Source organism: Erinaceus europaeus, chromosome 15, assembly GCF_950295315.1.
Source record: "Erinaceus europaeus chromosome 15, mEriEur2.1, whole genome shotgun sequence".
Classification (NCBI taxonomy): Eukaryota; Metazoa; Chordata; class Mammalia; order Eulipotyphla; family Erinaceidae; genus Erinaceus; species Erinaceus europaeus.
Genome location: NC_080176.1, coordinates 11217777 through 11242443, shown reverse-complemented (window position 1 = coordinate 11242443; position 24667 = coordinate 11217777). Strand labels below are relative to the sequence as shown.

The window sequence follows — 24667 nt, the reverse complement described above, 5'->3', positions numbered from 1 at the left end:
AGTGGCGAAGCATGGCCACAGGTGTCTCTCTGTCTCTCTCTCTCCCCCTTCCCTCTCAATTTCTGGCTATCTCTAGCCAATAAATAAGTAAACAATAATTTTAAAATATTTTTAAAATAAGCTGTTTTTTAAAATGTCATCTGATACAAACCTGAGAGCTGATACAGATCTAGCATTCTAAAAGGACCTTTCCAAAGTAAAAACCAAGTAGGAAAAAATAACATTATCAATGTAATTGGCATAAAGTGATCACAGCTTTGGGATTATTGCAATACTTCTAGTTTAATCTACACTTACTATCTTAGATTAATTGGAAAAATGGCTGAGAAAGCAAATGAAAGTAAGTCCTTTGTTGTTAGTACATAGCCTAGGTCTTGTCCTAGTGCGGCTAGAACATAATGTTTAACAATGGTCAAGGAGTTGTTCTGGTGTTTAGGTGGTGATACTTGATGAGCCAACATCTAGCATGGACCCAGCCTCGCGGAGGGCCACCTGGGATCTCCTTCAACATTATAAGCAGAATCGCACCATCTTACTGACCACCCACTATATGGATGAAGCTGACGTCCTGGGGGACCGCATTGCCATCATGGTCAAAGGAACTTTGCGGTGCTGTGGCTCTTCACTTTTCTTGAAAAAATTATATGGTATCTATCTCTCCTTTTGATTGTTGTTTGAATATTCATGTCATAAAATAATCCTCCCTGGTTTTTTTTTTATGTCTGTTTCCCCCATACTTTGGTGATTCCCTCTCTCACATTAAGGTTCAGCTATGAACCATTAGAAATAATAATTTTTTAGTTCTTAAAAATTATTTCCCACTCTTGTATAACTATGGCATTATTGAAATTTTACTTTCATTACTTCCCTGTGGCTTCTACTAAAACGAATTTTCTCAGATGAACTTTTTTCTTTAGTGAAACTGGTTGGTAGATAGTTGATAAATAGGGAGCAAGTGATGCCACACTTAGTTGAGCGCACATGTTCCAGTGCTCAAGGACTCAGGTTCAAGCCCCTGGTCCCCACCTGCAGGGGGAAAGCTTCATGAGCAGTGATGCAAGTCTGCAGGTGTCTCTCTGTCTCTCTCCCTCTCCTGATTTTTTGATTCTATGTTAATTCTTTGTATCTATTTAAGTAGATAGTGTTGTTGTTTGACTTTCTAAACCTGATGTTCATTTCTTTTTCCTAGTTTGGGAAGTTTCTAGCCATTATTTTTTTTTAATAAACATTCTAATTCCTTTTCTTCCTCTCTTTTTCTTATTGGACTCTCATCTTATATCAGTATTACTATTTTACTTTATGCTTTTAAATTCCTCTAGTGGACTTTTCAATTCCTTTTTTGTACTCAGCTCTAGGAGAACAATAGAATAGTCATTGCTACTGTTTAAGATTTTTATTTCTTTGCAATCATCACTGCTTTCATGCATTGTTCATACCCTTTATGGTGGTTGTTTTGAAATGTCTGTCAGGTAAATCTGTGTCGATGTTACATTGTCAGAATCTATAAATGACATTTTTTATTTACTTGTAAAGTATAACTATCAATTTCTATTTATCTTTTCTTTTTTTCTTTTTTAGTTACAAAAAGGAAACACTGACACAGCCATAGGATAAGAGGGGTACAACTCCAGACAGTTCCCACCACCAGAACTCAATAACTCAGACTATACTAGTTTTTTTTTTTTTTTCCCTGAGCCTGAAATCTGATATGCAGGTGGATCCAAGTTACTGTCTGGGGAGATGATGTCATGGCTGGAAAAAGGACCAGAAAGCTGTATCAGGAAAGATAGTAGCTCCCAAATATGGGAAAGGTGTATAGATATTGTTGACTGTAAACCCCATCAATTTGATCTGACTGGGGCCCATATTCAGCTTAGGAGCCTATGCGACCTCTGCATCCCTGTAGATCTGAGCTCACATTCTGTGGTCATGCGTAGGAATGTTCCAAGCTGCCCCAATTTCAGGACCCATCTTCCTCGGGTGGAAAATAGAGTATGTTCTCCATCCTCCCTTCAGAGGCTGGAACATTCTTTACAGTTGTTGATCCAAGTTGAGGGTAAGGTCCTATGGGGGCCCACAAAGGGGTCTGTTTTGTTGTTCCTGATAGAGATGACTGGTAATATTGGGGAGAGGGATTTATTTAAGGTCTAGGCCCATCATGTCTGTTTGGGAATCTCAGGACTCCCCGACTATCTTTGCATCATTACTGGGTTCATGTTTTCTGGCTTATTTTGGATGTTTTATAACTTTATAAATTCTTGATGTTTTAAATAATATAACATCAGAGACTAGCATAGGTGATATTTATTCTCAGGATAGTCTCTGCTGTCTATTAGATCACTATCATAGTCACTAAACCTGTATAATCTGGATTTGGCCCAATATTGGATTGTGTTAAAGTGACATCTTCATTCTATTCATTATTGTCTTCAAGTGGCTTGTGAATGGGACCAGAGTTTTTATGTAAGAAGAACTTGAAATCTGAGCATGAATGAGGTTATGGAAATGTATTTATGGGTCCAGTTTTTTTAACCTGAAAAAATAAAAAGCCTTCTTACTCTGTATATCTGCATTGTTTGCTTCACCTAAAAGGATATATACTCCCTGCCCTCTTATAAGACTTCCAAAGGGTCATTATATTGAAAGTTTTTATATTTCCAATAAAAACTGGCAAGTTAGTTTGTAATCTTGTTCTCTTCACATTTCAATTATTAGATTAAGAGTCCAAATAGTAGAGTCTTTTTTCTCCCTGTGCTATCTGGTCACATAGTCCAGATCATTATTGATCCTTAATAAGATATAAAGACAGCCTTTACTAGGCTCCTTAGTCTTAATCAAATCATGTGTTATAAAACCTATCTCCCTCTAGCTCATCCAAACTGTGGAAATCCAAGTGTGATCACACAAAAATATGGTAACTACACAGTTGTTTTACTTGTTCTTCTGAATGGATTTTATCAGGTGTGGGATACCACATTGTCATGGTGAAGGAACCTCACTGCAATGTTGAAGAAATCTCCGAATTGATTCATTGTCATATATCAGTAGCCACTTTGGAGAAGAATGCTGTAAATGAATTATCTTTTATTCTCCCCAAAGAATACACACACAGGTATAGATCCAGAGATTGCTAAGTGATTGATTTGTAGATAAGCAGAAGTCATTAGTTGTTTTTCCCAGCTTCTTCAGCAAAGTGCACTGCAACCAAAGCTGACACTTGCACTGAAGAGAAAGATGTTGCCTAGTGGATGTAGCTTCCTGGCTTAATGTGTTGGTAACATGCGGTATGAAGTTGGTAGAGTAATATTTGTCAACTCCCAGCTTTTGAAAGAGTGTCAATAAGTTGATAAGGGGGAAAGAGCTAAAGTGTTATTCTTTAAATTGTTTTTTTAATTATTTATAGAATGGAAACACTGACAAGACCATAGGATGGTGGGGTACATTTCCACACATTGGCCAGCCCTAGAGCTCCATATCCAGTCCCCTCCCTTGATAGATTCCATATTCTTTATCCCTCTGGGAGCATGGACCCAGGATCATGGTGGGGTACAGAAGGTGGAAGGTCTGGCTTCTGTAACTGCTTCTTTGCTGAACATGGGCATTAGCAGGTCGGTCCATATTCCCAGCCTGTCTCTCTCTTTCCCTAGTGGGGCAGGGATCTGAGGGAGGTGGGGCTCCAGTACACACAGTGGGGTCCTCTGCCCAAGGAAGTCAGGTTGACATCATGGTATCATCTGGAACCTGGTGGCTGAAAAAGAGTTAAGATATAATGTAGAGGGAGTCCAGCGGTAGCACAGCAGGTTAAGCGCACGTGGTGCAAAGTGAAAGGACCAGCATAAGGATCCCGGTTCGAGCCCCAGCTCCCCACCTGCAGGGGAGTCTCTTCACAGGCGGTGAAGCAGGTCTGCAGGTGTCTCTCTTTCTCTCCCTGCCTCTGTCTTCTCCTCTCTCCATTTCTCTCCGTCCTATCCAACGACGACTACAACCACAATAAAGACAAGGGCAACAAAAAGGAAATAAATAAATTTTTAAAAAGTAAAAAAAAAAAAAGATATAATGTAGAACAAAGTGTTGACTAATCATGAAGCTAAAGTCAGAAATCTTGCAGATAAAAATTGGGGGGTCTCTGTTTTGGAAAAAGCTAGGAGGTCTGTTTTAGGTATATTCCAGAGGCCCCATGACTTTACTAGTTTTTGCCTTTGCCTGACATCTAATTTGCAGGTGGACCCAGGTTATTGTCTGGGGAAAGTTATTTCTTATAGCAAGAATGACAGAGGAAATAGACCATTTGGCTGTACTAGATTGTCAAATTATTTATCAATGGAAGTCTCAAAAAATAGCAACTCTACCTGAGATAACCACACTAAAATATGGAAATGAAAATAGAATAGTCATCAACAAAAGTATAACAATATCATTCACTGATGTTTTTATCTTCTTGTCATAAATGGAAATGTTATTTCCTTATTTTTCCATAGAATGGCTTGTCTGTTGAAATAATTCTGTTCTCTCAAGTCTCCAACTAACTTTTGTATGTATTCATTTTGTATTTGTGAATCTTTTTTCCTGCTAATTACATTGTGGGTTTCCTCTTTGATTTACTAAAAATAGAAATCTATAAATATATGTGTGTATGTTAAGTTGACTCATGTCACATAGCTAGAGTTATTAACATATAGTGTTTCTTAATAGTTTATTTCAAGACCAATGACATATGCATCCGAGAACTAAGAAAAAGAGAAAGAAAAATACTATAGCAGTTTATTAGTATGTTGACATTTATCTGATCTTTCTGATTTACCAAAGACATGATATTATAATAATCATTTAAGTTAAGATTGTCCAACATATCCCACATTGCTAAGGAATAATCAGTTTAGAATAAGATTATATAAATGTGAGAAATGTTTTAAGTTGGTACTAGCCTTTTCTCCTCTTTCCCACTCCCGGCCTCCACTTTACTCCAGGTTTGAAGTTCTGTTTACTGATCTTGAAAAAAGACAGAAAGAATTGGGCATAGCTAACTTTGGTATTTCTGTCACTACCATGGAAGAAGTCTTCCTTAGGTGAGCAACAATACAGAATAAAAGTGAACATCTTTTGGGAGGAAGGGCCATGCCTTAGGGCCCTTTTGTAAGTTCACCAAACTTTGATTTTCACACATCAGAAATTTAAGAGCTAGAGGAGGAGAACCCCGTCAGACCTTTTTATTTCTTTTACACTAATAACAATGAGAAAATAATACATTTTGCAAGAGAGTGGATATTTTAACTTAATAAAGATATGAATTAAACATTGGTCTTTAACTTGAATGAGTCTAAGCTAAGGAAACACTGACTTTTTTTTTAAGTTAGGACAGAGAGAAATTGAGAGAGGAAGACAGAGAGGAGGGGAGAAAGATAGACACCTACAGACCTGCTTCACCATTTGCAAAGTGACCCCCTGTAGGTGGGGAGCCGGGGGCTCGAACCAGCATCCTTAAGTGGCCCTTGCGCTTTGCGCCATGTGTGCTTAACCCACTGCACTACCGCCCAGCCCCCAGAAACACTGACTATACACCCTTCTTTTTCTACCTTTAATAGAGTGTGGCAGCAGTCCCGTGACTGGGTTTGAGTCATTTACTACTGGTTACCATATTGCCTCCATATTATATGCTTCTACCAGTCGTTTAGCAAACCTAGGAGCCTTCTGAGTTGGGTGTTGCAACTCACAATTCTTTTATTTATTTTTCCTTCTATTTTATTCGATAGGACAGAGAGTGACTCACATTCTCCAAACAAGATATTTTGGCATAGAGCTGAAATAAATGTTTTGTACTGTTTTATGTAGAGTAAGTAACACAGAAGATTCACAAACAGACATTCAAGCTACCCAAACTCAACCTTCCCTCATGAGCAAAGTCTCAATCAAGAACCAGAATAAGAGTATGTCCAGAAATGACAGAATAGATTCTTCTTCCGTGAATGAAAGTCCTACTACTACTATTATGTATAACACTGAGGTAAGGATCTTAACCAAGAAACCTGGTGTGTATTTCATGAAAGCACAGGATAACATTTTAATACTTTAACAAAAGAAGTACGGAGGTCTCAGTCACTGTAGACCCAACTAGATAAGAAGTCTCTAATAGAAGCTGATAATTTTTTTAATGCAAACCTAGGAGAGGTGCTAAGTAGTAATTAATTTTAGGTAACTCTAGTATTAAATTCTTGTTAACTTGTGTATTATTGTAAACATTGTTGTTCCTTGGGGCTTTTTGTTCTGTTTTAAATTCCTTTTTGAAAATTCCTAATTGAAAACCAAAAATTTCTTAGTTTATTAAAACTGAATTTGAGTGATATTTTTATAATCAAGCATGCTGAAAATTTTAATTTCTGAAATGGTAATTTGTATCACATAAGGGAATGTTTTCAAAGAATATGTGATTTTTCAAAATGGGGAAGCTTTTTGTGTTGCCAGTATTTCTTCTGTTCTAATTATAATTATTCCTTCTATAAAGTTCCTGGTATTCTTGAATCTTGTTATCGACAGAAAATCATCTTTTTGAGTCTGTTATATCAAAAGCCAGGCCTTAGACATTTTATTGAATATCTTATAGCAGAGATTAGCGAGTTGAAGGCTCTGTGAACCCTATGTGATTTGTGTTGGAATCATTCAGCTCTGACACTGTAGCACGGAAAGAACCATTGACAATATGGAAAAGAGTGAGTAAGCTTCATCCCAGTCAGTCTTTACCAAAGCAGGTCAGAGCTTATTGAGTTGCCTTATATGAACAAACATTGCCCCTGCTTTGTGCATCACAGTATACTTGATTCTATTCAAAGTATATAAACTTTATCTTCTACCCTACAACTGTTAAGTGTTTATTTTAATGAATTTCAACATGAATGACCTCTTTAGCTCTATGGCTATTACAGTGTTCTATTTCTCTCTTCTTTAGTGTTGTCTCTACTACCAGCAGTTCCATGCCATGTTTGTCAAGAAAGTGATGTTCAGTTGGCGCAACTGGAAACTGATCTTACTGCAGATAATGGTGTTTCTGGGTTCCCTTGCCTTTCTGTTAGAGGTTGATAGACTTTCACACATTAATGAGGATAAGAATGCCAGACAAATGAATTTGGATCAATATGGTCAAACCATTGTGCCTTTATCCATTTCTGGAAATTCTAACTTTACTGTGACTTTCTTAGAACATCTTAAGATTACGCTACAATCTGAAAAACATACACTTAAAGAAGTGCAAGGTAAGACTCGGGAAAAGACTGCTCAGGGTCAGGCAGTGGCACACCTAGTACAACAGACACGTTACCATGTGCAGGACCAAGGTTCAAGCCCCAGGTCCCCCACCTACAGACGGAAAGCATCATAGCTGTGAAGCAGTACTGCAGCTATCTTTCTCTCTCCCTTTCTTCTCTCTCAGCCTCTCCCTTCCTTCTCATTTCACGCTGTTCTATTAAATGAAAGAAAAAAGAGAAGAAAGGGAGGGGGAGAGAGAGAGAGAGAGAGAGAGAAGGGAAGACTGCTCTTAGGTGAAGATTTGGTAGGGTCACTTGCAAAGGAAAGTTCTTGACTTTTACCTGTATATATGACTGTTCATGCCACTCTCATCCTGCTAGTCACCAGTTTCATAGAAGAATCTAAAGTAGAGGGAGCTAGGCGGTAACACAGCGGGTTAAGCGCACATGGTGCAAAGCACAAGGACGGGTGTAAGGATCCCGATTCGAGCCTCCGGCTCCCCACCTGCAAGGGGGTCAGACTTTACAAGGGAGAAGGTAGAGTCAAAGAAGTCAGCTGAGATATATTGACCATAATCTTTTCCTTATCTAGGTAACCTACTGAAATACTTACTGGAAAATGAAGAGTGTATTAACTTATGCATTGTTGCATTTTCCATTGAGGTGAAGAAAGGGGAAGTGATAGTCACAGCTTTCTTCAACAATCAAGCATACCATTCACCACCTCTGGCCCTGGCAATGGTAGACAACATCCTTTTCAAGTCAGTTTCTGGTCCTGACGCTTCCTTAACAATCTCTAATAAACCTCAACCACGTTCTGAAACAAATGATCACATTGACATGTATGTCATTTTTTTTAATTTGAAAGTATTTTGTGCTTTCTAATGTATTTGCCCCACCCTTTGTAATTTTATTTGTACATTTTAAAATAGCTACTGAGAGAAATTTGTGTTTATTTTCTGATCTCTCTGCTGCTTCATTATTCTATAGGAACACAGATGGACACCAAGTGGCCTTCAATATACATTTTGGCATGGCTTTTTTGATCAGTGGCTTTTGTCTCCTGACTGTGACTGAGAGGGTCTCTAAAGCAAAGCACATCCAGTTTGTGAGTGGAGTTTATGTCTCTGTGTACTGGCTTTCTGCTCTGCTGTGGGATCTCATTGTCTTCTTTATCTCCTGCTGCTTGCTGTTGGTGAGTGGTTGAATAAATTCTAGATATCTGCCAGGTAAATTTTTATCTAGTCAGTCCTATATTTTCTCAAGAATATAAAGCTCATGGTTTATTTCCAAAATAAAATAAAGAGAAATTAATTTAGATATTCCCAAATAAAAGAAAACTGAATGCATTCAATGCTAGCAGATCTGTCTTAGATGAAATCCTGAGGGGGCCGGGTGGTAGCACAGCGGGTTAAGTACACATGGCGCGAGGCACAAGCAAAGACCAGCGTAAGGATCCCGGTTTGAGCCCCCTGCTCCCCACCTGCAGGGGAGTTGCTTCACAAGCGGTGAAGCAGTTCTGTGGGTGTCTTTCTCTCCCCCTCTCTCGATTTCTCTCTGTCCTATCCAACAACAACAGCAATGACAATAACAAAAGGCAACAAAATGGGGAAAATGACCTCCAGGAGCAGTGGATTCGTAGTGCAGGCACCAAGCCCCAGCACTAACCCTGGAGGCAAAGAGGAAGAAAGAAAAAAAAAGAAAAGAAAAGAAATCCTGAAAAGAATCCTTCAATCTGAAATGGAAGGATATTAGACAATAATTCATCAAGTGATCAAACAGCATCAGTAAAGATAACAGTTAATTATAGCACATAACATTAATGCATTCTTCGTTGTTTATAGCTCCTGTCTTTTTCTCTCTGATTTAAAAAGCACTTGCACTGGGGGCTAAGAGATAGCTCTCCATCTAGGGGGCCCCAGGTTCGAGCACCAGCATCATGCAGGAGGGCCATGTCACTGGAGAAAGCATCAGTGGGTGTGAAGGGAATGTAAAACTAGTATTGAGTTAGCTTAAAGGTGGCCTGAGGTAACAGGGAGTTATTTATACTGAGAAAAGATCCTAAGAGAAACACTCTCTAGGAAGTAGTAAATAGTATATTTTCTGGAAGAATTGAGAGTTAGGAGTATGGGGGGAAAAATACTGAAAAAAGAAGTGGACCAATCTTATTTCATACTCCTAGGCTAAGACTTTTTTTCTAAGATGCGAACTGATTTAATTAGTGAATACTCCTATGCTAATTTAAGGTGGAACTCGTTAATTTATTTTTCTAATCACTTTTCCTTTTGTGCATTTACTTTGCACTTTGCCTGTGTTCTCTGTCTTTCAGGGAGTGTTCAAATACTGCCATTTTGATATATTTCTCAAGGATTATCATTTCTTGGACACCTTGCTGATTTTTACCCTGTATGGCTTCTCTGCTATTCCTCTCATGTACCTTCTGAGCTTCCTGTTTTCTAAAAGTACTTCTGCCTACATCATGCTGGTTCTGTTCAACTACTTCTCGGGTATTTTTACTCTCCTTATAGATGCTGCACTCGAACTTGGTGAAGGTATGGGCCTCATAAAATTTCTCTTTCCCAGAATAAATAGAAATGGGTGAGAACATTAATAGACAATGAAGTTCTGTTATAACACATGAGTAGGTAACTAAGGCCTGAGTTTGGGGGTAAAGTATCAACATGCTGTAAGTTGGGGTTAAGGCTACCTGTGGGCCTCCAGGCGCTGTGTTATCCTTCATTTTTATCCTTTTTTTTTAAAAAAAAGTTTTATTTTTTAATTTTCTTTTTCATTGTCTTTGTTGTTTTTTATTGTTGTAGTTATTGTTGTTATTGATGTCATCATTGTTGGATAGGACAGAGAAATGGAGAGAGGAAAGGAAGACAGAGAGGGGGAGAGAAAGACACCTGCAGACCTGCTTCACCGCTTGTGAAGCGACTCCCCTGCAGTTGGGGAGCCAGGGATTCCAACCGGGATCCTTATGCTGATCCTTGCTCTTCATGCCACGTGTGCTTAACCCGCTGCGCTACCACCCAACCCCCAAGCCTCACTTTATAATGATGGGTGTGAGCCTAATAATCTACAACTCTTTTGACATAGTTTGATCCCTGACACCTCATATTTCAGGAATTTCACCTCATATTTCAGGCGCACACTGATCTTCTCTCACACACGTACACACATAAATGATCTTTTTAAAAGAGGATAATTGGGGCCGGGGGCGGTAGCGCAGCGGATTAAGCACACATGGAGCAAAGCACAAGGACCGGCGTAAGAATCCCGGTTCGAGATCCCGGATCCCCACCTGCAGGGGTGTCGCTTCACAGGCGGTGAAGCAGGTCCTGTAGGTGTCTATCTTTCTCTCCCCCTCTCTGTCTTCCCCTCCTCTCTCAATTTCTCTCTGTCCTATCCAACACGACGATAACAATAATAGTAACTACAACACCGATAAACAACAAGGGCAATAAAAGGGAGAAAGGGGAAAAAATGGCCTCCAAGAGCAGTGGATTCATAGTGCAGGCCCCAAGCCCCAGCCATAACCCTGGGGACAAAAAAAAAAAAAAAAGATAATTACTAGCAAAGTGTTAGCATCAATGTAGCAGATTCAATAAAATGTAAAGCCTCTTCTTTAGCTTTTATTCTCAAAAAAAGGAAAAAAGGAAAGAAAAAGTCCTCATATTTTGGAAAGGAAATGTCTATAAATCTTTGCACATTTCTCCAAAGAGAACTATGTTATGGAGTAGACTCACCCACAAACATTTGAGCTTGTGAACCTTAACTATGGAGTAAACTATCATTTAAGGGATTAGGAGGTATATATATTTTTTTATATTTCTTTATTGGGGAATTAATGTTTTACATTCAACAGTAAATACAATAGTTTGTACATGCATAACATTCCCCAGTTTCCCATTTAACAATACAACCCACACTATGTCATTTATAATCCTTCATGGACCTGTATTCTCCCCACCCACCCACCCCAGAGTCTTTTACTTTGGTGCAATATGCCAATTCCACTTCAGGTTCTACTTGTGTTTTCTTTTCTGATCTTGTTTTTCAACTTCTGCCTGAGAGTGAGATCATCCCATATTCATCCTTCTGTTTCTGACTTACTTCACTCAACATGATGTTTTCAAGGTCCATCCAAGATCAGCTGAAAATGGTGAAGTCACCATTTTTTACAGCTGAGTAGTATTCCATTGTGTATATATACCACAACTTGCTCAGCCACTCATCTGTTGTTGGACACCTGGGTTGCTTCCAGGTTTTGGCTATTACAAATTGTGCTGCCAAGAACATATGTGTACATAGATCTTTTTGGATGGATGTGTTGGGTTCCTTAGGATCTATCCCGAGGAGGGGAATTGCAGGGTCATAGGGTAGGTCCATTTCTAGCCTTCTGAGAGTTCTAGGAGGTATATTTGTAACAGAACAGGAATAAGAAAAATTTACTCGGGGCCAGGCAGTGACGCAGCAGGTTAAGTGCACATAGTATGAAGCACAAGGACTTGTGCAAAGATCAGGTGTTTCAATTCTCTAGGTCCCATATATGAGCAAAATCATCCTGTAGTTGTCTTTCGTTTCCTTCCGTACTTTACTAAGCATAATCACCCTCCAGTTCCATCCATTTTGTCCCAAAGGATACCGTATCATCATTTTATCACTACAGGGTGGTAGTCTGTTGAATGTATGTCCCATAACTTCTTTATACATTCATCTGTTGATGGGCACTTATGTTTCTTCCATTCACTGGCTGTTGTGAATAATGCATCTAGTAACATAGGGGTACATATGTCCCTTCGAATTGGTGTTTTTATGTCCTTTGGATATATGCCTAGGAGTGTTATTGCTGGATCAAAAAATGTTTCTATTTTTATTTGTTTAAAGACTCTGCATACCAGTTTCCACAGGTCTCTCTGTCTCTGTGTCTGAAAAAGTCAGCCTGGAACAGTGAAGCCCTGAAGATGACGCTATACATAGTGTTTAAGCAGTAATAGTTTCAGTTATATTAGCAAACATATGTAATAAATAATAGAGCATATATATGCATATGTGCTGTATATGTATAGAGAAAGAAGAAAAAGTTTTGTATAAGATCCAAATAGAATCCTGAGAAGAGGCCGGACGGTGGCACACCCACTTAAGTGCACATGGTTCAAAGTGCAAGGACCCGCTCAAGGATCCAGGTTTGAGTCCCCACTCCCCACCTGCAGGGGGAACGCTTCATAAGCAGTGAAGCAAATCTGCAAGTGTCGTATCTTTCTCCCTCTCTATCTTCCCCTCCTCTCTCAATTTCTCTCTATCATATCCAATAAAATAGGGGGAAAATGACTGCCAGGAGCAGTGGATTAGTACTGCTGTTGCCGAGCCCTGAAGGCAAAAAAAAAAAAAAATCTTGAGAAATGAAAGATTTAATCTTAACCACAACAACCACATTTCAAGTTCTCAGGGGTGACATATGTATATTAGTGCTGCTATAGAGATTTTTATATAACCATGAAAAATTATTTTAAACAGCATCAGCCTACATAATTAGTGTCAGTTTTTTCACCTGTTCAAATGGAAAATATCAAGATTTCTTCAATCTGGATAAACTTTTTTGTCTCTATATCGAATTAAGATCTACACAAAGCATAACTACCTTGGCTTTGGCATTCAGAGTTTCACTTCTTTTTTTTCCCCCTTTTGTTGCCCTTGTAGCCTTGTAGTGGTTATTATTATTGTTGTTGATGTCATTCGTTGTTGGATAGGACAGAGAGAAATGAGAGGAGGGGAAGACAGAGGGGGAGAGAAAGATAGACACCTGCAGACCTGCTTCACCGCCTGTGAAACGACTCCCCTACAGATGGGGAGCTGGGGCTCGAGTCAGGATCCTTATGCCAGTCCTTGCGCTTTGCGCCATGTGTGCTTAACTCACTGCACTACTGCCAGACCCCCAAAGTTTCACTTCTTGGTGTCAACTTTCTTACTCAGGATTCTTATATGAATATTCTCTTTAGAGGGGCTGTGGAGGCACACCTGGTTGAGCACACATACTACAGTGCACAAGGACCCAGGTTCAAGCCCCAGGTCCCCACCTGCAGGGGGAAATCTTTGTGAGTAGTGAAGCAGGGCTGCAGGTGTCTCACTGCCTCTCTTCTCCTCCCCTCGATTCTGTCTCTATCCAATAAAAATAATTTTTAAAAAAGAAAAAATGAATATTCTTTTTTAGACTAGCTACTTCTTCCTCCGAAAAAACTATCATAATTCTATAATGACAGTTTGTAGATTAAGCATATTATATTTCTAGGAATTTAGACTTCAGTTATTATTTATGTCAGATATGCCCTTTGGAGAGACTTCCATTATCTACAACTGGTTTGCTAGAAGACTTTTCTATTCACAAACATGTCTGAATTTTTCTGTGTTCACTACTGCTGAATCCTAGGCTTTATTTATTATGCCTCTACTTTATTCCCTTAGTTCATCAATTAAGATTAGAAATGTGGAAAGTAAGCAGTTGTGGTTTCTGTTACCCCTCTTATCCGACAATCTTGTCAATCATGATTAAATCACTAATCAAATTAAAAAATTAAAAAATGGGTTACAAGAAAATATCGTGTGGACACCCATTTCACTTCTTCTTCTAGCGTTTGCCAAAAAAAACTTTTTATTTTTATATGCCTCTTGCATCCATGATTTTACCACTGCAGGTCAATCTTTTGTTCAGATACAGAAAGAAAAAGAGGACAGGAGAGATGCCACACCAGCAGAGCTTTCTCTGGTCCCATAGCACGTTTCAGGTTTTACCCAGGCTGAAAATTGAACTACACATGTGGGAAGTCATATACTGGAACCAATGAACTCTTCAAGAACTTTTCACTGTGAAGTTATCAAAGTACAAATTGTGCCAAACTTAGAAGCAAATAGATAAATATGTGGCTTTTAATTCCCTGAACTTAGCTTGATCATCATTAGGGGGAATTTGTTGCTTTGGAATGAACTCATTTACTATAATGACACCTAATGCTATGTCATCTTTTTATCAAAGGTCAAGATAATATGCCAGATGACACCAGAACCTTCATACTTAATTTGTTACTGCTTTTTCCAAACTACAACCTTGGGAAATGGATTGGTGACTATTTTGACTTCTACCAGAGGAAAAAGTGGTGTGCTATCAAAAATGCTCATGACCACTTAGCTTGTAGTGGAAAAGGTAAGTGTCTTGGGGATCTGAGTCTCTAAGACATTATCCTCAGGCTCAGTCACTGAGACATGGGAAATCTTCCTTTATTTATGGGATACGGATTCTTTTTTAAATTATTTTTATTATCTTAATTTATTGGATAGAGACAGCCAATAATTGAGAGGGGAAGATAAGAGGGAGAGAGACAGACTCCTGCAGCCCTGCTTCACCACTTGTGAAGCTATCCCCCTACAGATGGGGTCTGAGGGCTTGAACCTGGGTCCTTTTGTACTATAACATGTGCACTTAACTAGGTGTGCCACCATTCAGCCCTGGTATACGTATTCTTTTTTTAATAACTTCTTTTTTTAGATTTTATTTATTTATTAATGAGAAACATAGGAGGAGAGAGAGCCAGACATCACTCTGGTACATGTGCTGCCGGGGACTGAACTCAGGACCTCATGCTTGAGAGTCCAATGCTTTATCCACTGCACCGCCTCCTGGACCATGGGATACATATTCTTTACATAAAGCATTTCATAAGTCAGGGAAGGTTCAGGTCCTGGAACATGATGGCAGAGGAGGACCTAGTGGAGGTTGTATTGTTATTTGGAAATGTTGTGCATGTACAAACTATTGTTTTTTACTGTCGACTGTAAACCATTAATCCCCCAATAAAGACATTTAAAACAAAAGAGACTACTTTTATACAGCAATGTAGGAGGTTTATAATTTCTCCATATGCTCTCCACAAGTGGCCATCTTCCATTTTTTAAATTATAACTTTCCAATTAGATATAAAACTATATCTCACTGTTGTTTCAATTTCCATTTCTTTAACGATCATTGATAGTGTATTTTCCATATGTCTTTTTATCCCATTTGTGCATCTTTGTAGGGCTATTTAAATAGGTTGCATATTTTTAACTTAGACTATTAGTCTTCAAATATTCTAGGTACTGTCAGGCGGTAGCGCAGCGGGTTAAGCGCAGGTGGCGCAAAGTGCAAGGACCGGCTCAAGGATCCCGGTTCCAGCCCCCAGATCCCCACCTGCAGGGGAGTTGCTTCACAGACAGTGAAGCAGGTTTGCAGGTGTTTATCTTTCTCTCCCCCTCTCTTCCCCTCCTCTCTCCATTTATTTCTGTCCTATCTAACAAAAACATAAATAACAACAATAATAATAACTATAACAACAATAAAAAATAAGAACAACAAAAGGGAAAATAAATATTAAAAAATTAATAGATATATATTCTAGGTACTAGACTACCGTCTCTGATATATGACCTGTAAATATTTCCTTCCACTTGGGGCCTATGACCTGTTGGTGGAACAAGGAAAAGGTTTGGTTGAGGGCAAAGTGTGCTAATGCCTATCTTGGGGAAATGACCCCTTACCACAATAACCCTGTAAAACAACATTTCTTCAGCAAAGTGATACTGGAGTTGTTTTTAAAAAATCCTCCCCATTCTGTAGACTATTTCTTCACTTTCTGTAGTTCCCTTTGCTACACAGGATTTTTTATTTTTATGAAATGTGGTTTATCTACTATTCATTTGGTTGTTTCCATTTTAGTTGTCTTATCAAAGAAGTCATTTCTTAGCAAAAATCTCAAAAAAACTCCCACCAGTATAACCTCCTTGAGGCCTATAGTTTTAACTATTCTATTTACATCTTTGACCCACTTGTGGCTGACTTCTGTGATTGGTATGAGATAGGGAATGATTTTTCATGCACTATCATTTCAGTTTTACTTCATGTTGGAAAATTTTGTGAATAATTATATGGAGGCTGAACAGATTCTATAAGACTAAAGTGCACTTGATACTATTTCTATAAAGCTTAGACTAATGAATTAAGTAGTGTTATTAAATTTAAATAAAATGGGAATTCAGGACACAAGCGTCATAATACCTTAGGAGAAGGGAAAAGAAAAATACCTGAGTACTTACAAATTATAAACTTTTAATTTGGATTAATAGATTACATTACAATACACTCAAAATTCATACAGTGTGGCATATAATGTCATAGTCAGGGGGCAGGTGGTGGCGCACCTGGTTGAGCACACACATTCCAATGTGCAAGGACACGGGTTCGAGCCCCTGGTCAGCACCTGCAGGGGGAAAGCTTCATGAGTGGTGAAGCAGGGCTGTAGGTGTCTCTCTGTCTCTCTCCCTCTCTATCGCCCCCTTCCCTCTTGATTTCTGGCTGTCCTTATCCAATAAAGATTTTTAAAACAATTTAATCTCATAGTCAAGTTTTAAAGCTTAATCCTAAAGTATGAGGGAAGAAAAAAGTGAAGAGATAGTAAATCTGATGGCTTACCTGGCAGTCCTAAAGAAATCTTGAAAAATTAGATTAAGAATTTAATGTGGGAGGGGCCAGGCAGTGGCACACCTGGTTAAGTGTACACATTGCAGTGTGCAAAGTTGCAGGTTCGATCCCCTGATCCCCACCTGCAAAGGGAAGGCTTCACATGTGGTGGAGCAGGGCTGCAGGTGTCTCTCTGTCCCTCTCCCACTCTGTTTCCCCCCCGCTTTCAATTCCTCTCTGTCTCTATACAATTATAAAACAAAATTTAAAAAAAAACATAAAAAGAAGTTAAAAAATTAACGTGGTTGGAAAATACAAAATACAAAGCATCCAATCATATTTCTTTATGCAAAGAGAGGTTTTGATGGTCAAAGTTGAGATAATTTGAACAACAAGTAGCTAGTATTGGATATAGTGCAAAGTATAAATTAAATAATATGTGTCTACTTTTATATAAGTAGATGACTAAATTAACACACTATATGATGGAGAAGAAGGAAAAAAATCTCCCATAATATTCCAAACAATGTATATGCTTCAGTTTCCAGAAGGTAGATTACTGCTTCCTCCTCCTTCCTTTTTGGGGAACGGGGTGACCAGTGGTATAATTCCTGCCAAAGAACATAGAGTATACTTTGTCTCAGCTTAACCTAATCCCCATTTCATCATATTTTTTTCTATTTGTCATTTTCTTAGCTTTGTTTATGTTGTCAGCACTATGCAGTAAGATTTCTCTCTTTCTTGCCGTTCTCAGCTACTCCAAGGAATTTTTATTCTTTGACACAGGAAGTACATGGAAAAAATATGATTGTGATGACTGCTACAGGTTTTATTTTCCTCCTTTTGATTTTCTTTTGGGAAACTACTTTGTGGAAACTAAGACCATTTTTCAATCAATATGTTTACTTTGGTATTTATAAGAAATTTAAGGTGAGTAAGCATGAATTTTATGAATGACTCTTAAAATAGCATAATGGTTATGCAGAAGACTTCCATGCCTGAGGTTCTGAGACTCCCAAATTTAATCCCCAGAACCACCATAATCTAGAGCTGAGTAGTGCTCTGGTCTATCTACCTACCTTTCTCTCTGTATCTTTCTCATTAAAATAAAATACTTTAAAATTTATTTTTAAAAAGAATGATTCCTAAGAAAATGGAACAGTCCTGAAAGATCTGTGTCTTAGCGAAGCTCTTAATCCACAGAAATTTGTTTTCTAAATAAACTATAATAAGAAACTTTTTACATTCAGAAAAACTATATTAATGGGGCTGGGTGGTGGTACACCTGGTTGAGTGCACATGTTACAATGCTCAAGAACCTGGGTTCGAGCCCCCGGTCCCCACCTACAGGAGGAAAGCTTTGCAAGTGGTGAAGCAGTGTTGCAGGTTATCTCTCTGTGTCTCTCGCTCTCTATCACCCATTCCCTCTCAATTTCTGGCTGTTTCTATCCAATAAACAAAATAAAGATAATAAAAAACAATTATTAAAAAACTGCATTTGTTTTAGTAATCATTTCAAAAAATTTTTTCTTTTTAATTTTCCTTCATTGATTCTTCTATTTATTTTTGTCCTTATTTTCATAATTTCCTTCCTTATATCGACTTTCACCTCCCTGCAGGTGGGGACTGGGGTTTTGAACCCAGGTCCTTGCAAATTGTAATGTATGCACTCAGCCAGGTACACCACTGGCCTCATGCTCCCTGAATTGTTTTTTTCTATGTGAAGCCTTACAGATTCCTCTCCCTTTCATAAAATAAAAGTAGATCCTTCTTTAGTCTTCTCAGTATGCTGAACATACTGTGATTGGAATAAATCACACTGGACTCATCAGTTTCACAGGTTTTTCATGAGGTGTACAGTTCTGGGAGGAAAGCAATGTAGCTAATCTCTTAAAGAGTGGAAATAAAAAAAGCAGCATATTTTGAAATGATTTGACAAAATGGAGTTTTAAATTATGCTGGGGGTCAGCCAGCTAGCTAGCTATCCCGCCTGTTTTGTCCTGCATGTGATCCCCCCACTGCACTAGGGAATGTGTTAGTGCTGTGATGTCTTTCTTTCTCTCCTACCCCTAACCCCTCACCTGAGAAAGTCAGGGCAGAGCAGTGAACCTTTGATATGATTTTTTTAAATGTTTTTCAATAACAAGATAACATTTTAATTTCAGCACTGTTTAGATAAGTTTCCTGAAGCTATTTCCTCTGACCAAGATTACCGTAGAAAATTTTTCCTTTAAAATGTGGATCAGAAGGTCCAGAGAGTGTCCTTAGACATTTTTTTTATTATTTTTTATTTATAAAAAGGAAACATTGACTAAACCATAGGATACGAGGGGTACAACTCCACACAATTCCCACCACCAGAACTCAGTATCCCCTCCCCTCCCCTGATAGCTTTCCTATTCTTTAACCCTCTGGGAGTATGGACCCAGGGTCATTGTGGGATGCACAAGGTGGAAGGTCTGGCTTCTGTAATTGCTTCCCCGCTGAATATGGGCATTGACAGGTTGATCCATACTCCCAGCCTGTCTGTCTCTTTCCCCAGTGGGGCAGGGCTCTGGGAAAGCGGAGCTCCAGGACATATTGGTGGGGTTGTCTGTCCAGGGAAGTCTGTTTGGCATCATGCTAGCATCTGGAACCTGGTGGCTGAAAAGACAGTTAACATACACAGCCAAACAAATTGTTGACCAATCATGAACCTAAGGGTTGGAATAGTTCAGATGAAGAATTGGGGGGGTCCTCCATTTTGTAGATAGCTAGTAGGCATATTTTAGTTATATTCCAAAGGGCCTGTGGCTATACTAGTTTTTTTTTTTTTCCTTTTTTCCCCTGAGCCTGAAATCTGAAATGCAGGTGGATCCAAGTTATGGTCTGGGGAGATGATGTCATGGCTGGAAAAAGGACCAGAAAGCTGGATCAGGGAAGAGAGTAGCTCCCTAATATGGGAAAAGGGTATAAATATTGTTGACTATAAACCCCATCGATTTTATGTGATTATTCTTAGAAAATTTAGCAATGGCACCCCCCAAAAAAAATTAACTAAACATTGCAGATTTTCTTAGCTGCCATCCTTTCTTAATCTTGGAAGATTGTTTACTGTTAAAGTTTTCAGTCTTCCTAATCTTTTGACGTGAGTTCTTAAGAATTCAAGTGATAGGAGGGTTGGGCAGTAGCACAGTGGGTTAAGCGCACGGACTGGTGGAAGGATCCTGATTCGATCCTCCGGATCCCCACCTGCAGGGCAGTCGCTTCACAAGCAGTGAAGCAGGTGTCTGTCTTTCTCTCCCCTTCTCTGTCTTCCCATCCTCTCTCCATTTCTCTCTGTCCTATCCAACAACAATGACATCAATAACAACAATAATAATAACCACAACAATGGTAAAACAACCAGGGTAACAACAAAAAAAATAAATAAAAGAGAAAAAAATGGCCTCCAAGAGTAGTAGATTCGTGGTGCAGGCACCGAATCCTGGCAATAACCCTGGAGGCAAAAAAAATAGAATTCAAGTGATAAAAGGACATTTCTCTAAATTATTTAAATTGTCTTTTTTTTGTCACCAGGGTTTTTGCTGCATGATGAATCCACCAAAGTGAGATGAGAGCAGAGAGAGAGAGAGAGAGAGAGAGAGAGAGAGAGGGACCTGAAGTCATTAGCTTCACTACTTAATGAAGCTCTTCCCATTCTGCTGGGGAGTGGGAGCTTAAACTCACGTCCTTGCATATGATAACGTTGAGCCACCACTCAACCCCCTAAATTGTGTCTTTTAAAGTACACGTTAGCATATTTATTCAACCTCTACTATAACTCTTCTGCTCTAGGCCCCACCTTCATTCTCTGTAGTCAAATTGTAGAAGAGATTCTAAAATGATATTAAAATTATTTTAAATGGTGGTCCAGGAGGTGGCGCAGTGGCTAAAGCACTGGGCTCTCAAGTGTGAGGTCCTGAGTTTGGTCCCCAGCAGCACATGTACCAGAGTGATGTCTGGTTCTTTCTCTCTCCTATCTTTCTCATGAATAAATAAATAAATAAATTCTTTAAAAAATTATTTTAAATGACTCATACCTTTTGTTTTCACACCTTTGAGATTATCCTTCAGTTTAACTTTCATGAAGCCACTCAATCTAGATCATATGCCTAAAGACCATCCGCCTGGATGATTCTTATCTTGAAAATGTAGAGAAAATCTTTGAGGGAATTATATGAAACACCTGAAGATGAAGATGTACAGAATGAAAGAAAAAGAATCTTGGGACAGTCTCGGTTGATGCTAAAATCTGCAGTGCTTATCAAGGAACTTACAAAGGTAATATTAATATATATATATATATTAGCTTCATTCCTACCTAAATTTGCTGCTAGTTTCCAGGACTTAGTATAGTCTTGGGAAATCCATATTTCTTCTGCCAGTGTAATAGGAGGGTTCTTATAATACTATAAAATTGTGTGGTGGTTTACCCTGTAAAGCTCACATGTTACCATGATCAAGGACCTGGGTTCAAACCCCTGCTCCCCACCTGCAAAGGGAGGTGGGCTTCATAAGTGGTGAAGCAGTGTTGCAAGCATCCCTCTCTACCCCCCATTTCTCTGTTTCTGAAAAAAAAAAAAAAAAGGCTACCATCAGGGGAGGGGATGGGATACAGAGATCTAGTGGTAGGAATTGTGTGGAGTTGTACCCCTCCTATCCTATGATTTTGTTAATGTCTCCTTTTCTAAATAAATAAATTAATTTTAAAAATGGCTACCAGGAGTGTTGAATTTGTGATGCAGGCACCAAGCCCCATCATGATAAATCTGGTGGCAATAAAATTAATTAGCTAGTTAATTTTAAATACTATTAAATAGTGACCCAGAGGAGTTTAAGGTATTCATGTATTTGATCTAGCTATAAACACTTTTTACTATGCTATGCTTTATGAATTTTTAGATATATTTTAATTGTCCAGTGATTGTGGCTCTGAAAAAGATCTCCCTTGGAGTTCAAAATAGGGAGTGCTTTGGATTGCTTGGGTTCAATGGAGCTGGAAAAACCACTACCTTCCAAATTTTGGCTGGTGAACAGACAGTTACCTCTGGGGATGTGTTCATTGATGATTTGAACATCGCTAAAAATACTCAAAAGGTAAGATGCTACTGTAGCCTTAAATATATGAAAAATGGTGACTTGGGTGTGCTGTAAAGAAGGAAAGACTAGGAAAGTGGAGAAAGTGAACTGCAATCCAATTGCAACTGAGGCTTTGAGCCAGGTTAAAGCTCTGGGACAATGCAACCTTTCAGATCCATCCCATTCAAAGCAACATTGCCAGCCATCTGTCTTTGCTCCAGCTAGTCAGTCATTGATCGCTGCATATTTTACCTGAGAGAGGAGGCATAGCTCTGAAAAGAAGCTGTGTGTGTGTGGGGTGGGGGGGTTATATTTTAAGAAGGAAGAAATGGTCAAAGATGTCAAATACCAGGCAAGTAGTGTCTAGTACTGGATTTAATAATGAACTTCGTGGATGAATTTAGCAAGAACTATTGTTCTATGATAGGTGCATGAAAATTAGCTGTGAAGCAAAGAGAAGAATTAGAGTCCACCCAGAGTTGTGAGCAGATCTTGTGTATGTTCAACAGCTCAGTTGCGCTTACACTAAAGGAGAAGAAGCTAAAGAACCACAGTGATGATGATGATGGTGAAAGGAGGTGAACAGGTCTGTCAGGTGGTTCAGGAGAAAGTAGTGAATAAGCCTCTCCAAAAAATTCTCGTCCATACCATTTATCCAGTTAGGGGCCAGAGGACTACTGTGTAATCTTCTGATTGTGAAGAATGAAAATAAAAGGTTAAATAAGTTGATGCCAAAGAGAAAAAGCTTAATTAAAGTATGGTCCATAAATTGTTTCCAATCTCAAAAGAGACCAGTCATACAGACCTTTTTTGCATAGAGCCTTCAGTCAGCAAGTCTGAGGAAGCTTTTCAAACTTCAAGAATCTGTTCCATCTCGCTGCTCGGACGTATCTCTCACATTACCATATAAGCACTAATGTTATCTCCTCAAGCTTAAAAAAAAAAAAGAAAAGAAAAAGAAGTCTTTAACTTTGTCCTTTTATTGTGGTTAAAAATAAACACATAGCAGGGTGGGGGAGATAGCATAATTATTATGCAAACAGACTCTCAAGCCTGAGGCTCCAAGGTCTCAGGTTCAATCCCTAGCACCACTATAAGCCAGAGCTGAGCAATGCTCTGGCTCTAAATAGATATTATATTAATATTATATTATATTATATTTATTATATTACACTATGTTATATCATGTCATATCATATTATATTATATATCATAAAATTTACCACATAAAGCATTTCACGGATGAGTATAGTCACATTATTATATAAGCTGCTCTTTTGTCCAAGTCTGTTTCGTCACATTAAACTAAAAATCTGTACCCATTAGTCAATATATCTCAAGCATCTCACTCTTATTGTTGGCAATCACTATTCTGCTTTATATTTCTATGACTTTGATGTCAAAGTACCTCATATCATAATGTCCAACATATTTACCTAGTTATACTTTCCACTTTCATGCTGTACTTTTCTGTTTTGTTTATAAAACACATCTACATGACTCCACTCCCTCCAGCAACCTTTTTGTAATTCTCTTTTTTAGAGAATGAAAGGAAAGGAGGGAAGGAGGGAGGGAGAGAAAGAGAAAAGGAGAAAACCTGCAGCGATCATGAAGCTCCCCTGACAGCGCCCCCTGTGGTAGCAGGGGTTTGAGCACAGGTTCTTGGGCAGAGCAGCTTTTGTACTTTATGGGATTTGCCACCTCCACACCTCTCATGAAGATATATTTATATTTTTGTTTGTTTGTTTTTTTCCCCTCCAGGGTTATGACTGTGGCTTGATGCCTGCACTACCACTCCATTGCTCCTGGCAGCCATCTTTTTTTTTTTTCTTTCCCCAATAGGACAGAGAAAAATGGAGAGAGGAGGGGAAAACAGAGGGGGAGAGAAAGATAGACACCTGCAGACCTGCTTCACCGCCTGTGAAGCGACCCCCCTTTTGGGGGCTCAAAGTGGGATCCTTGTGCAGGTCCTTGCGCTTTGCACTATGTAGACTTCACCCAGTGCATTACCGCCTGGCCCCCACTATGGTATTTTTTTTTAACATTTTTTTTCCCTTTATTGGGGGATTAATGTTTTATAGTTGACAGTAAATACACCATGATGATATTTTTAAGCTTTAAAATGTATCTAATTTAGGTACCATCATTTTACCCCACTTGCTAATCTAAATAGCTGAATGCGTTAAAAATCTGTTTCTGATAGTATGTCTGTTCATGGGCCCGGTGGTGGCATTTGTCCTTGTTCACTTAGTCATATTTGTGGGTATTTCATCTACTTTAAAAAGTTATTGGTGTGAAACTCTTAATTTCTTTTTAATTTTACTAGTGATTTCATGTTGATTCACAAAATTACATGTAGCAGGGGTATAAATCCACTTCATTCCTGCGACCAGGGCTCTGAATCTTCAGCTGCCCCACTGCAAGCCACCACGTACGTGGACCAGCCATCATCTCTACAACTGTCTGTCCACATTTGTACAGAACTGCCCCATTGTTCTTCCAGGTCCAATCCTCTCTTCCCTTCTGAGCAACTCATGGCAACATTACTACCTCCATATGTCCCTCTCCTTTCCCTCCTGTCTGGGTGCTGATGGAGCTGGAGTTCAGAGCCCTCTTATCTTCTTCCTCCTATCACTTCTTCCCCGCTGGGAGTATGGATCAAGATCGTTTTTTTTTTTTTTGGGGGGGGGTGCAGAAGATAGGAGTTTTGACTTCTTGGATGTGGGCATTATCAGGTCAGTCCATACCCCCAGCCTGTTTGTGTGAAACTTTTTAAATGAAGTTTCATCTGGCTTCTACCAAGAGTCTAGGGGAATGAATAGTCTTGGATTTCTGTAAAGTA

At 38.9% G+C, this 24667-nt stretch overlaps 1 protein-coding gene across 2 annotated transcripts in view; it reads left to right on the top strand.

Annotated features, from left to right (window-relative positions):
- Window positions 1–24667, top strand: part of LOC103107788 (phospholipid-transporting ATPase ABCA3-like) — a 48007-nt gene that overhangs the window by 15251 nt on the left and 8089 nt on the right. For both annotated transcript variants that reach the window (XM_060172842.1, XM_060172843.1), the window contains exons 8-19: window positions 437–647; window positions 2962–3112; window positions 4968–5066; window positions 5830–6001; window positions 6941–7244; window positions 7828–8077; window positions 8226–8430; window positions 9565–9787; window positions 14269–14436; window positions 17480–17655; window positions 20902–21027; window positions 21649–21843. In XM_060172842.1, the coding sequence (XP_060028825.1) occupies window positions 437–647; window positions 2962–3112; window positions 4968–5066; window positions 5830–6001; window positions 6941–7244; window positions 7828–8077; window positions 8226–8430; window positions 9565–9787; window positions 14269–14436; window positions 17480–17655; window positions 20902–21027; window positions 21649–21843 (2280 nt within the window). The remainder of the gene's footprint in view (window positions 1–436; window positions 648–2961; window positions 3113–4967; window positions 5067–5829; window positions 6002–6940; window positions 7245–7827; window positions 8078–8225; window positions 8431–9564; window positions 9788–14268; window positions 14437–17479; window positions 17656–20901; window positions 21028–21648; window positions 21844–24667) is intronic.